We start from the raw sequence: 14,865 nt of genomic DNA on the forward strand, positions 1-14,865 counted from the left end.
GCTTGCGGACATCTAAGTGGCAATAAGGGAACACTTTCACCTGTCCAGAAAAGGCTCAAAAGCCCCTGATTGTGAATTATTGCTCTTGCAGGACCCAGTGTCTGCAGCTGCCAAGTCCAACAACATGCTTTGGCACTACACTTCCCAATTGCTCAAACAGCATCACACACACACATACACACACACACACACACACACACACACACACACACACACACACTCACAAATACAAACAAACACAAACAAACATGCATATGTACATACACACTCCCAAACACAAACACTCACAGACTCATCCACAGAAATAGATGTGGACATGATGTTTCACAAGACGTGACCCAGAAATGAGGCATTCCAAAATTTCACTGGTACGTTCTCCATGAAAGACACACATGCAGAGGAAACACATGAAGGTGATGAGACTGTACATATTGAAATACATTGCCATTTGAAAGAAAGTAATTCTCTAACATCCATATTTTAAACCAAAGGCAGATTTGTTATAAGCTGAGGATGATTAAGATCTGTTGGCGGTGTTCCAACAGTGATTACATCATGCCGGGAGGCTGGGATCTGAAGAGCTGCGCACAGCGAGAGGAAGAGGGACCGCAACACAATGTTTTTCACACAAAGGCCTGTACTATCTCTATTACCCCATACACACTCTGTCCTCTGCACTCCCCCCCCCTCTCTCTCTCTCTCTCTCTCTCTCTCTCTCTCTCTCTCTCGTTATCTCTCTCTGTCCATCTCTGACTCAGATTTAGATTCAACAGGCCTTGCTGGCATGGAAAACCTACATTTACATTGCCAAAGTAATAAAATATAAAAATAATGAAAATGTTCTCTCTCTCTCTCTCTCTCTCTCTCTCTCTCTCTCTCTCTCTCTCTCTCTCTCTCTCTCCCCCTTCATCTCTTTATCTGTGTTCAGCCGTTCCACACATGACTCTGCTGCTCAGTTGGCCATGAAGCTTGGTTCAGTGCAGGGATGCTGTGCCAAGCTGTGTGAGGAAAAACAACAGAATGGGGCTGAGCTCTCCTTAGCAACAGGTACCCAGGGAACCCCACACCGAGATAAGGAACATGTGTGTTCTTACTACGTATTCTGGTTATTTTATACAAGACTAGTGGAGGTGGTTTGAATCTATGTTCATTTGTACGACACCATCAACGTAATAAAGATCAACAAAATGAGTGGTGGCATAAGTCTTACTTGGCCATTACTTGTGGATTCTTCTCTCTTCTCTCTCTGGGTAGCATGGTCTCATTATTGTGTGCAGTTGTGTGAGCCGTGTCCTGAGGCAGTTCTGTACAGGAGACAGCAGCCACCACTTCAGCCAGGATAAGCTGGGATGAGCAGAGACAACTCAACAGTGATGGGCGGTCATCTTACCATCCTACACCAAGGAACAGCATGTAGGCTTGTAGTCTATTTGTGTGTGTGTGTGTGTGTGTGTGTGTGTGTGTGTGTGTGTGTGTGTGTGTGTGTGTGTGTGTGTGTGTGTGAGTGTTTGTGTGTGTGTGTGTGTGTGTGTGTGTGTGTGTGTGTGTGTGTGTGTGTGTGTGTGTGTGTGTGTGTGTGTGTGTAACATGTGTGTGTGTGTGTGTGTGTGTGTGTGTGTGTGTGTGTGTGCATGTGTGTTTTCATTAAAGTAACACATAACAGGAAATCATAGCATAGCCCTTAAAACTGAACTATTTGCTGTCCGTCAGCCAACTGAAGAAAACAAGAGAAGCGAATAGTTTTCCCAGATGAATTTCAGAGAAAACTCTAATATTGCCAACTGTTTATTTAATCAGAAGCAAAAGTTACAGTTGCGTCTACTAATGCATGTCCACTTTTGGTTTCTAGCCATGAAGCCTGTATAAACATTGATGAATGAATGTGCATTTTGTATACAAGGCCATGAATTAATTAGCAGGTTACTCTGGAAAAATCCAAAAGAATTGGAGGATTTAATGACCATTTCTAGGTTAGCTTGGTTGACATAGATACAAAGCTGCCAAAAAAGTATTATTCATGAAATACAGAATGCAAGAATATCTATTACGTAATTCAAATTCTAAAAGCTAATGACGCTAGTGTATAACCGTTTCATTTAGAATACAATGTCTCTTCAAAGATATCTTATACATTCCTTATATAAGTATAGCTTCAAGCAGGCAATTTATATTGTCTTATACTATAAAAATAAAGCATAAATGTTCTGCTTCTAATCTAATCATGACACAGTTATTCAGAGTGATTCTCTATTTAAATATAACCAATGCACATAACAAGTAATAAATAAAAATAAAGGACAGTGTTAATCTCATTTTGCTGTAATGCAGCAGATACTCAGAGCCCAATAGCCACCAGTCTGGGAATCTGAAGATCAGTCTGGAGAAACGCCTCCCGTTGTAGATACACAGCAGTTCAGGTCAATCACCTTATGAATGTGATATCACCGCGAGATGGCCCTATTCGCTCGGCGCAAGGCTCAAGGGCTTTAGCGTTCACTGACTGACAGCACGCAGTGCCCCTCCCACATTTCCTTATCGTCCAATGGGAGAGCACGTTATTTTGTTGTCAAACGTGCGCTGACAACTGAACGGAACTATCTACAGAGGCTATCCACTAGACAGCCACATAACGAGGTAATCTTTATACAAGGGGCTCGTTTTTACTTTACTATTTTGGAGGAATTTGATTGCTAAGACTATTTCAATGTTTCGTTTGCGATATCCCGCTGTGATGTAAAGCGTGGGGGAGGTTAATCGTCTTGAGGCCTTGTGCTAACGCTTAGCATGAAGCCTTTCGGCGTTTTTAGATCATTGGATGGCCACCAGCTTGTTAGCATGACACATTGTTTTAAAACTGAAGATCCGGGATGCTGAAACACCGACCAGAAATGTGTTAGCGTTACATTCCGACGTCCTAGTGCTTCTACTGCTGTGTTGTCTGAGTGAGTCTGTAGAAGTGTTATAACTTACTAGGTCACTATGGTGGCTAACTTATTAAACATGGTGGGCTGGTTAACAAGCGGCTAATGACTCTACTTAATATTGTGTGTGTGTGTGTGTGTGTGTGTGTGTGTGTGTGTGTGTGTGTGTGTGTGTGTGTGTGTGTGTGTGTGTGTGTGTGTGTATGTATGTATATGTGTGTGTGTGTGTGTGTGTGTGTGTGTATATATATATATATTTATATATATATATATTTATATATATTTATATATATAAACGTATTGACCCATTGACTAAGTGCTACAGGCATATTTAAAAGGATAAGCTGACGTCCTGATATTAAAGCATTTCACGTATTCTCCAAATCAGGTGGACCTCCCAATTATTTAGGACGATTACTTGGTTCATGATTTGCATATAAATTGAATAACTCGTGATAAGGCATTCACTTTGATGTGCAAACATCATGAGGGTTGATTTTCTAAATGTATTCTGCTTTGAATTGTGGACCTCGTTGAAGTGACAGAAGCGGTCTTATTTGCTTGTACTCTTTATTTAGTCAACCTCGACATTATTTTGTAAGGATGTTCAAAGAAATCACTGTCAGTGTGTCACTGAGTGTTATTTTCTTTCTTAGGTAGTTGTCACCATTGCACACATTTATTCTTGGCAATGTGTGTGCGCGAATTATAGAAAGTTAACTTACTTATAAAGACTCTCATTCCAACAGTGATTCTAGATGCAGTTGACAGAGTCAGTATTGTCCCACTAGAACTAAAATGACAAATGACAATCTGAGTTTTTCTATCATATCAAATATATATTTTAAGAGCCTATAAAATATATATTTTATAGGATCTTAAATTATCATCTTGGGCAGGCATCCTCATTTTTTCAATACAGGTGTAGCTCTTCGCCTTAATTACTATTTTTTTACTTTAATTCTTCCAGAAATTGAATCTGATAGGATATATGAAAGGGTAACACCTTTGGTCTAAGAGCCGGACAGGCCTGTATATAATATATTTAGGGTCACAAACTGTTAAGGACACTGTGTGTGTCTGCATAGAAATACTAAGCCTATTAAAAGCTCACCTTCAAAGCCAGTTGCCATTTTCCGTTGATGTAGGCATGGGTTATCATACTTGTGATGATTCCATTAGCTAATTCATATCTATAATAGGATTTCAGAGGTCCAGCAGTGAGTCCCATCTGGACTTATCTGCTTTCTCCATTTTATTCTCAGCATTTTTTCGATTTTCGGTTAACTGGAACAGCACTCAGTTCAGATGCATGTTTTTGTCACGAATGATGGAATCTGAAATTGAAAATGTACACGAATAATTTAAAGCCTAAAGTTATATATTTGTATATGTCAATGTGTTCCCTGGAGCCATCATTCTAGTTCAACTTGATAATCCTGCCTTCTTCGCTGCAGATCGAATTAGAGACTCATAATCATTTTAACCCAATCAATGGCTGCGGGGAAAGGGTTCCATAGTGCAGGGTCACCAGCCTATGTTTAATACAATCAGACATTCTAATTCTTGAAGGCTAAAAGCAACTCCAAATGTTGTCATTTGCAAAAATAAATAATAGCAGAGTGAACAAAACAAACCAAAAGTTTTCTCACATGCAAAGGGATTCTCAACTGGAAATTTTACACTTGATGAAATCTCTCTGTCTCACTCCACTTTGGGTTCCTATAAAGCCTGCTGTATGCATGCAGTTATGTTAATTTATACGAAGTAAAATCCATTATTTTCTGTGTCCCCGTTTCCCCCTCTGGTCCCAGATGGAGGAGGTCTGTTTAGTCAGTGTGTAACCTGTTGGCCGTGTCTCTGACCACTGTTTCCCCCTCTGGTCCCAGATGGAGGTGGTCTGTTTAGCCAGTGTGTAACCTGTTGGGCGTGTCTCTGACCACTGTTTCCCCCTCTGGTCCCAGATGGAGGTGGAGCAGCTCCTGTCTCTGTCGGGCCCTGCACTGGCCCAGGCTGTCAGCTCTCTGCTGGAGACCCCAGGCCTCTACGTCTTCTCTGACATCCTCGAGCTGCCTAACGTCAAGGAGGTGCACACCAACTCTCATGTCTCTCACACTCGTGCTCTCTCTCACTCCCACCTCTTGCACCCGCTCTCACCTCGTTCTCTCACTCACACATGCTATCTCTCTCTCTCTTTAGTGTGCGTCATAGCCAGAGCTGTCTATAGAGTTTTGGAGCTCACAGTGCATATATTGGCCACCATCATTTTGAGTTTGTTTTTTGGTTTCATTGCTTTCTCCCCCCCCCCCCCCCCCACAGCTGGAGAACGGCCCTCATGCTCCAGTCTACCAGCTTCTCAACCTCTTCGCCTATGGGACCTACTGCGACTACAAAGGTATAGCGGAGGCGCCAGTGTTTGTAAATTAATAATACGGTACTAGTCATTGTGCTGTTTGTTTTATTGGCTGCATTGCACCGTCTACCTGCAAGGCAGGGCTGCAACTAGCTTCATAATTGATTAATCAAACGATTATTTTGGTGATTAATCAATTAATGGGGCAAAATATCCTCAAACGAGTTAGACATTCTGTCACATTTCCAAAGTGATCTTTCATTGACTTGCTTCATCTGACAAGCAGGCAAGAAAACTAAAAGATTAATTTCATAAGGATCCATGATCTGAATATTTAGACGAATCGTTGCAGCCCTACTGCGCAGAAGAACCACGTTCACAGAAGGCTAAAGTGGCAGCCCGTTGACGTATGGCACAGATCCAATCACAGCAGGCCGCCGTACTGCCTTGTGTTCAGCCTTCTGATTGGTTGAGTGCCAGTGAGAATTCCACCATGGTTGCATTAGCAAGTTGTCACGAAATGCATTTAATATAATTTAATATGAAATCCGGCGCAGTATACTGTGCCAGTATACTAATAGGAAGGAATAAAAATGACTTGGACTTATTTATTCTGTATTATTCATTTCACCTATTCTATCCTGGGAAAAGCACTTAGGAAGAAAGGGAGGTAAGATAGAGGTGTAATGGAGTTAGCTCTGGGTGTGAGGCCTGTCTCCATGGCAGCACTGGAGAACCTGCATGCTCTCGACACACACACACACACACACACACACACACACACACACACACACACACACACACACACACACACACACACACACACACACACACACACACACACACACACACACACACACACACACACACACACACGACGACGACAACGTGTAACCTGCATGACTGCCTGTCACATTCCTTTCTAAATGATACTAGCACCTCCACGCTGATGGCTGTGATTTCTCCCCCCCCCAGGGTTTGACACAATGTTTTCCTCTCTCCCCATCCCTCCACCTACCATCTCTCCCTCGCTGTTCTTTGTACGCTTCTAGAACGGGCCGCGTCTCTTCCGGAGCTGACACCAGCGCAGAAGAACAAACTCCGCCACCTGTCCATTATGAGCCTGGCGTCCAACCTCAAGGTAGTCGTCAGAACCCGTGCTTCTCACCTCTTTCACTTTGTAGATAATGCCTCAATGGTTTCATTTGAAATGGGTGATTTTAAAGCGAGACACCTATCAAATTGCCATCAAAACGAACATTGTTATTTAGGAGGTATGATCAAGATCCCTTCAGAGAGTGGCACCCCTTTGTCATTCTGGTACATTATCCAAATTACAGAGGAGGAAGTTCTTCTTTTGAGTTAGTGTGTGATCTGAGCTGGTGGCTATATTTATATCGTCTCAATTAACACTATGGCAACAGACTAACCTATCTCTCGTCGCACAGAATCTATTTCTTTACTTGAAATTCATCCGCAGTCCTTGAGTTGAGCTTATCTTCATACATTCTGTCTTTGAGACAGATCATCGTTAGTTTATTATATATTTTTTCTGAAAACAGAGAACATTTTGTACATTTTTTATGTGACATCTGACTTCTTCATCTGACTTACAGAATACAAATAATCATATGGTCTCCTGTGATTCCTCCTAATTTATCTGTTGTTTTGTCCCTCTGGTTGTCTTGCTGATTTATACCATTTCATCTCTACAGGCATGTGGGACTCCACTCCTCAAACGCCAGATAAAAGCGTGTTTAACTGCAAAATATGTTCCCCCACCCCCCTTACTCCTAAAGTCATTTAGGCAAATGAGCAATTTCATCATAACTGCCTTTGTCATTTGCTCTTGATGTTGCATTGAAGTGTGTGTGTGTGTGTGTGTGTGTGTGTGTGTGTGTGTGTGTGTGTGTGTGTGTGTGTGCGTGTGCGTGCGTGTGTGTGTGTGTGCGCGTGTGCAGTGCCTGCCCTACTCGTTGCTCCTGCAGCAGCTGGAGCTGAAGAACGTGCGCGAGCTGGAGGACCTGCTGATCGACGCGGTGTACTGTGACATCATCCAGGGCAAGCTGGACCAGAGGAACCAGCAGGTGGAGGTGGACTGCAGCGTGGGCCGTGACCTAGGCCCCAACGAGCTCCCCAACATCGTTAACACGCTGCAGGAGTGGTCAGTACCGAGGCGTCACGCCCATGCTGGTCGCGTATGTGTGTAATAATTCATGTTTTGTTCTACACATGAATATTTCCATCCACCCCCCTCCCAAAGGTGTACAGGCTGTGAAGCCGTGCTGTGTGGAATAGAGGAGCAGGTGACCAGAGCCAATCAGTACAGAGAGAGCCAGCTCAAGGTCAAAGTTCAGGTGGAGACCGAGGTCAGTCTTGGTGGCTTCATGCTTAAAAGTGTGTGTGTGTGTGTGTGTGTGTGTGTGTGTGTGTGTGTGTGTGTGTGTGTGTGTGTGTGTGTGTGTGTGTGTGTGTGTGTGTGTGTGTGTGTGTGTGTGTGTGTGTGAGACGTTCAATGAAATTCAATGACATCTCCCCTGTGGATATTCAATCAAACTTTTTTTGGTGGGGGGGGGGGGTGTGTCACTACAATGTGATTGATTATAATGGTAATCTGATGGATCAAACGCGTCCCATTCTAAATTATTTGAGCAATTATTAATAAAGCCCTGGAGGACATCGGTCCATCAGAGCACCGGCAAAAGAAAATGTTGGACCATGTCACGCAGGTTTTAGTTAGTTTAACTTGAATTAACACTGCAGTGAAATGGCTTTCCATCTTCTGTCATGGTTTCTGTCAAGCTGCAGGTAGATTTATGTGAAGAGAGAGTCATCTGGTTCACATTGTTTCCTTCCCCTCAGGTTTCCAATTTACAGAAAACGTTAAAGGCTAGCTCAGCCTCACCATCCTCTGGCCCCGCCCCTGCTGGCGCTGCGTCCAATCAAGACGCAGACCAGCCAGCAGAGCCACGAGACCCCGCCTCCTCTCAGGAACCACGACAGCCGGGCAAAAAAAGTTCAAAGGTTAAAGGGTAAGTTAAAGTAAGGCTACCCTTTCTTTAATCTATGTTTGAGGGGTGGTCAATGGCTTCAGGACAGAGAGGTGCTTTATAAAATGACATTTCAGCAAAGAAAAAAAAAAAAAAAACTGGGCCTGGAAGGTGATTTATATATATATATCATTACTTCAGTGGTGTATTTTTCATCACCCAGAAATTACCTTTTTCAGACCAATTTGATGGGTTGGCTGACATTTGACATTAATACTAAATAATTGTTTGTTTTCATCAGTTCTCATTAACCGTGGCATGACTGTTTACAACCAAGACGAGTCGAGCTGCCACAAAACTGCATCTCCATAATAGTAGATAATAGAGTTTGAAACACGGTGAATTAGGGCTTTTAGTGGAATATTCTTTCTGAGAGCACTGTCAATTCAACTGGGAGTCGGTTTGTTTCCATATTTTCAATAAACATTAAAAAGCCAGCTGCCAGTGTGTGTGTGTGTGTGTGTGTGTGTGTGTGTGTGTGTGTGTGTGTGTGTGTGTGTGTGTGTGTGTGTGTGTGTGTGTGTGTGTGTGTGTGTGTGTGTGTGTGTGTGTGTGTGTGTGTGTGTGTGTGTGTGTGCGTGCGCGTGTGTGTGCCTCTGCATAGAGCAGCTTCATTATCAGATACGCTGTGTTTTCAAACAGTATTATAACCCCACTATCACAGACCCTCCTCTTCTGTTTTGTCTCCATCCGGCCCAATTACCATGCACTAACGTTGCATGGGTCCGGAGTTTGGAAATGTCACTGGATATACAGGACACCCCTGGCTGGCTCCGCACCCCCCAGTGTTGACACAGAGATGTTTTTGTTTTTTATCGACTCTAAACTAAAGGGATTATTCTATGATGCATCATTTAGATGCATCTTTTCTACATTAAAAGGCGCCTGGTGACGTTCAACAAGCATGCTTATTTCTTAAAAGAAATTCCCCAAACACTTGAAATAACCCTTTGCAACGTGACGCAGTGGTTTATATAATTGATACGATTAAGATGATAATACCTCCTAAAATGCATTATTAATGCCGGTAGACCCTAATTAAGCCACATTAGCGGTTCTTCCTCATGATCGGAAGTGCTGTGGCAGCGACACCCAGCCAATCACCTATCTATAACTCAATCATCCTGGCCCCCCGCAGCCCTGCCCTTCTACGCAGGACTATTTTAGGAGGAACTGTGAGCCCATGGGGGGCGACGTTTAATGAACCAGATATTTGTGGCATGTTGGTGTTTTAAAAAAACATAATAGACTTGCACAGGGTAGTCTTCTGGTGAGGGTGTTTGACGCCCGGCTGAAAGGTTGTGGGTTCGAACCCCAATGTCTGGGTTAGGGGGTTTGACTCCCAGTTGAAAAGGTTGTGGGTTCGAACCCCAATCCCTGGGTTAGGGAGTTTGACTCCCAGTTGAAAAGGTTGTGAGTTCACACCCCAATGTCTGGGTTAGGGGGTTTGACTCCCAGCTGAAAAGGTTGTGGGTTCGAACCCCAATCTCTGGGTTAGGGGGTTTGACGCCCAGCTGAAAAGGTTGTGCGTTCGATCCCTTCAGCTTAACCCTTAAGGCATCCCTGAGCAAGATCCCCTTACACGCTACCTGCTCCTTTAATGCCCTGCGTAAGAACAAGAGTCAGTCAGCATAGAGCCGCTGCTTGATGCCTAACCAGCAAGTAGTACACAGGTGTGTTAAACACTGTATACTAACAAAGGCTTGTGTGTGGGTCCTCTCTTCCCCCCCGCAGGCTGCGCGGCAGTGGGAAGATCTGGTCTAAGTCTAATTGAAGGTGGAGGTGCCCCCCCCACCCCACCCCCCGAGACACCGGCACTGATGCTTCTTTTCACTGGTTTACAGACACGGGGACATGACACACTGACAGAGACGGACGGATGAGAAACAAAACAAAAAAAAAAAAACACAAAAAAAAAAATCATACGGACGATGTGATCATTCCTGATCGAAGGCCCCTCCCCCTTATCTACCCGATATTCACCACCACGAAGACCGGAGAGAAATCGAAAGCCCAAAAATAAGCAAGGATCGCTCAAAGAATGTGTATTTTCTTTTTGTTGTTTTTTTAACTTTCTGTCAACCTCCTTCCCCCTTTTCCCCCCTCCTCCAGAGTCTCCCAATGATAAGTAAACAAAATGAGTGACAGGTGTGACAGCGGTGTTGTGCAGTTGACAGTGGTGTTGGCAGGCAGTGTGCCTGCGACGCACAACTGGGTAAATTGTACACCGCGTGTGTCGCTGGCGGGCAGCGCGCGTCTGGCCCGTGGAACCGCAGAGGCTTGGATTTGGATGATGACTGGTTTAAGCCACAGACCACCACTAACAACCACCACCACCACCACCAACCGGATCAGTGCGTGTGTTGTGATGCATATGTTTTATCTGTGTGATGGAAACGGACTGGGTGCAGATTTAACGATATGCGATTTATTGTTTGTATATTTTCATTGTCTTTCTTTCTGCTAAGTTGGGACATGTGTAAAATAAAAGTGGGGAAATAAACGAAGGACCCTGTACTTATGGTTGACGTGCTCATTACTGCTGCTGCTGTCGCTCGCGTGGCATTAAGCGCGCCGGAGAAGTGCGTCTCTGGAGGGCGCACAGCTAAATGTTACCTCGCAGGAGGGGGGGCGCCCATTAAGAGGTCAAGCGATTAATTAGGGCGTCTCCCCAAAGAGTCTAATGTATTATAGAGCCAAGGCTCCCCCTGTGTGCGCGCAGTGCGAAGCACGCACGCCCGCGGATCCCATTCATATTTCACCGTGTTTGGCCGACAGCTTCTGTTATGTCAAAACCGTCTGATGAAATGGCTCGGGTGGTTCACTTTTCTCTCCGTCAGACAGTCCAAATTGCCCGTATCATGCCCGCCTGCCATGTCCATCTCTCCCCTCGCTCTACACCCTGTCTGTGTATCTGTTCGCTGCTCCATAGTCGTCCTTCTGACAAGACCCCAGCCGCAATTAATTCACCCAGCGAGGCGATGGAGGAATCCAGGCTTTAAAAAGCAGAAAAGGATGAGCCTGTTTAATTTACCCCTCCCCATATACCCTTTCTCCCTCGCCTCCCCATATCTATAAATAGGGGTGTTAATTTCAGTCTGGGATTGAGCTTTAGTGGTATACTGTTTTCTCCATCCTGAACAGTTTGAAGCTGTGAATTCTAACAGCTGTACACCTAAATGTGTTTGAGTGTTTAAAGGGACACTTTATGGACTTTTGTGTGTGCGCGCGCACACATTTGGAAGCGCGATGTGTGTTATACATGCATTGGAGTGACTGCAGGCTCCTCCAGTATTTATATGCTGGCGTCTGCTCTCGGAGTTTGTTTTTATGCCCACCTGGCTGGCTTATAGATCGTTGCAGTGTCTTCTGGCTTGTACCTCGTACGGGGGTGGGGAGAAGGCGAGTGTTTGCTGCTAAAACCTTCCAGTGGATTCGCGCCAATCAATTACAGTGATTGATCAGTAAAATACCCCGAGAAGATGAAAACGACTAGCGGAACACACACACACACACACACACACACCCCTGATGTTATTGACATTTATATGAGAAAGTACTCTGAACTTCTTGGAGAGCACGCCGTTTATCTCCTGGAGATGCCAACGCGCCCCGTCGGGTGGCGGCGGGGAGGGGAGAAAATAGCCCTGGGAGGCCTAGTCATCAGGTCGGGGACCCAGAAGCCTCCGTCACGTCGGCCTGGAACGTCTCGTCACTGAGTACCTATGCCTGGCATACGCAATGACGCTCCAATCCCACTGATAAAATGAGTGCAAGGTCGGTGGACTAATATGCACGTGATTCGGGGATGAACATTAGGATGCAGGGAGGTGACTGTTAAAATGTGCGGAGTGTACTTCCTCGTTACCCATTAAGCACCATAGGTCTAGTCATCCCCCTTCCCAAGCCCCTAGGATATCCCAGTCAACACGGCACATAAGTAGACACATGGGACACGGGTCTTGAGTTATGCCTTTTTATTTTGGACATTTTACAGTACAGAAAGGCTGGATGCCTACAGGAATGCTACTAAAAACCACAAGACACTGGTTTACTGCAAGACTCGCACGTGATCACCAGCACTATGTGTTTGTGTTTGAGGTTTTGTTAAAAAAATTGTCGAGAGGGGGGTATTTCCTCAGAGCTGCTTCGAAAAAACAAAGTAGGAACGAAACTAATTTGGTTGTTGTATTCCGGAAGATAGTACTCACTGATATATAAAAACATACATGTATTAATAATAGTTTACTCTATGCAAATGCAATGTTGATATATACTTGTTGTTTTACCGTACACATGCAAAACCCTTGTACAGGGCTGGTAGTGGCATTCCTTCATGTGCACTGCAAATCTCATCGATCATCTCTCACCCAGATCGGCTGCCATTGGATGATTGGTAATGATGATGATGATGATGGCAATCACCATATCATTATTTGAACAGTGCAGTGAACTGAGATAGCTAGAATGTTTAACATCAGTTCGCAATACTTGGCGACATGTTTGACTTGTCTTTATTTATAGTTCGATTCTCTACGTAATGACATTTATATACTTTTCACGGCAACACCATACAAACCAGACTTGAACCAGCTTTAAAATATTGATTGTAACAGCAATGCCCTTTCTGTGTGTGCGTGTGTCTGTGTGTGTCGTCTGATAACCCCACCACCTCAGGAAGAAATAACGTGTTGAAGAACCCGTCCCCGTGGGTCCAGCAGGGACCAGGATGCCCACGAAGGCACGACAAAGACATGACACCACATTATCCAGATAATTAAGAGAAATCATGAAGGGGAAAACATAACCTGCGAGACAAAACGGCCTCCTCTTTGCCAACGTGGTTGTGGTTGGGGAGGGGGGGAATCTGTGGTATTTGCATTTTTTTCCTAGCGCCCAAAGCAGGAATGAACAGCGGTTTCTGGAGCGTGACATGGTAAACACGTTGCCTGCCGGCTACAGCTTTGTGATAAACCATCCCCCCCCTCCCTCTTCAGTCTTAGGAGAATGCCAGAGAATGGCTTTCATTAACCGTTTACCAACCGACAATATCCATCACTACAGCGTGTTTGTACTGTGTGGTTTCATCCCAAAGGAGAGCTGGGATTTGCAGGATTCAACGACTCTAGCTTAGTTTTTTATTTTTGTTTTTCGGGGCACAGAGACGACAGATGTGCAAATCGTATCCCCCGCAAACGTGGAAGCTGGGGCAAGGTGTCGCCCTGGAGGATGGGAGACGACAGGCTTGTTTTTGAATTAGTCACGGCAGTTTGAAGCAGTTGGTTGGTCAGGTGTGGCTCGCGGCGGTAGCGGCTAGGAGCCAGTGAGCCTGCTACAGAGGCATTAAAACCAAGGGGGGGAAGGAGAGAGATTCACACCTCAGGGAAAAGCCGGGACGCTTCGCAACGACTGGGTACCTGGAATCCCTGATTTCATTTCACAGTCTCAAGGAAGAACAAAATGGCGGCGCCACGGGCGCAACCTCTGGTCTTGTTGATGGTTCTCCGCAGGCCCCACAGAAATGTTCATCAAATGGGGGGGGGAGGGGAAGAGTCACCTCAGAGGTTTACAACGGGATCCTGGCTCACGAGGAGACACACAAAGAGAGAGAGACACAGACAGACAAAGAGACAGGGCGAGAGAGACAGACGGTGAGCGTTGGCTGGAGGAGAGAGGCGTAGATAAGCAGGTTAGGGCCACAGCAGCTCTAATAAGTGGATACGGGGAAGGGGAGGCGAGTGCAGAGGAAGATAGTGAAGCATCTCAGAGAGACGGAGGAGAGGGGCCGGCGGGAGGCGGGGGGCCGGGTGGAGGCAGGCGGTGGTGGCGGGCGGCGGGGGGGGGGGGGGGGGGACTTCATCACTAGGGGGAGACGATGGTGATGAGCGATGAGGGAACGGAAGAGGAAGAGGAGGACAACAGGGCAATGAGGGTAGTGGGAGAGCCGGAGCACAGGCTATAATTACCCTGATTGAGATTAACGTTAAATCCCCTTTCTCTTAAGAAAAAGCTGTTTCTTTTAGGTTTTTTTTTGTTGTATTTTCACGGATTGTCTCTCTATAAAGCCTGGGGTGAGTCACTGCGAGGGGAGGTTTGGGTTCCTGGGGACCTCTGACTGAACTGGCAGACCCCGCAGGCCCCCACGTCTCCACAGAGAGGAGCATCGCATCCCATTATGCTCCTCACCCTCACACAGGAGAGTAATGGGGCCGCTTTACGCTGGCGCGCAAACTGCTACTACTATGCCATCACCCTACTATGCCATCACCGTCAAACAACAACACAAACACACACAAACAGATACAGACACTCCCAATAATCCCCCCGAAGGAGGGGGGGGGGTTTGTATTTTGTCACCCACGCAATATCTCAAGGATGGCTAAATGCATAAACAGCGAAAGAGAAAACAGAGGAATAACAAAACAACAGATCATCCCAAGTCCAAGAGGACTGTCACACACACACACACACACACACACACACACACACACACACACACACACACACACACACACACACACACACACACACACACACACAC

General features: G+C 45.4%; 2 protein-coding genes across 4 annotated transcripts in view; one reads left to right on the forward strand and one right to left on the reverse strand.

Moving 5' to 3' along the window:
- The first annotated feature begins 2,556 nt into the window (after positions 1–2,556).
- On the forward strand, positions 2,557–10,841 carry cops7a (COP9 constitutive photomorphogenic homolog subunit 7A). Of its 3 annotated transcripts, none has more exons than XM_084472020.1 (8): positions 2,557–2,634; positions 4,886–5,008; positions 5,241–5,316; positions 6,327–6,415; positions 7,236–7,438; positions 7,538–7,643; positions 8,137–8,306; positions 10,059–10,841. In XM_084472020.1, exons 2-8 carry the CDS (start codon positions 4,886–4,888, stop codon positions 10,096–10,098), a joined length of 807 nt encoding a protein of 268 aa, XP_084328146.1. In that variant the 5' UTR covers positions 2,557–2,634; the 3' UTR covers positions 10,099–10,841. The 3 variants fall into 3 exon arrangements, with proteins under 3 accessions (XP_084328146.1, XP_084328147.1, XP_084328148.1); XM_084472021.1 differs by having other exon boundaries at positions 10,169–10,841; XM_084472022.1 differs by having other exon boundaries at positions 10,437–10,841.
- A 3,559-nt stretch (positions 10,842–14,400) lies between these two features.
- The window catches only part of LOC311350975 (uncharacterized protein), a gene marked incomplete at its 3' end in the record, with an annotated part of 11,448 nt that continues 10,983 nt past the window's right edge, over positions 14,401–14,865 (reverse strand). Inside the window, exon 11 of the mRNA XM_084471065.1 lies at positions 14,401–14,444. Within this exon, the coding sequence (XP_084327191.1) occupies positions 14,401–14,444 (44 nt within the window). The remainder of the gene's footprint in view (positions 14,445–14,865) is intronic.

Source organism: Micromesistius poutassou (genome assembly GCF_964030765.1).
Source record: "Micromesistius poutassou genome assembly, chromosome: 8".
NCBI lineage: Eukaryota > Metazoa > Chordata > Actinopteri > Gadiformes > Gadidae > Micromesistius > Micromesistius poutassou.

What these genes read in the sequence shown, in the direction of transcription:
- cops7a (XM_084472020.1), top strand. Translation starts at nt 4,886, where the DNA reads ATGGAGGTGGAGCAGCTCCTGTCTCTGTCGGGCCCTGCACTGGCCCAG. An exon ending in GACCTACTGCGACTACAAAG is followed by an intron (nt 5,317 to 6,326) that starts GTATAGCGGAGG and finishes GTACGCTTCTAG; the next exon opens with AACGGGCCGCGTCTCTTCCG. An exon ending in AAAAGTTCAAAGGTTAAAGG is followed by an intron (nt 8,307 to 10,058) that starts GTAAGTTAAAGT and finishes TCCCCCCCGCAG; the next exon opens with GCTGCGCGGCAGTGGGAAGA.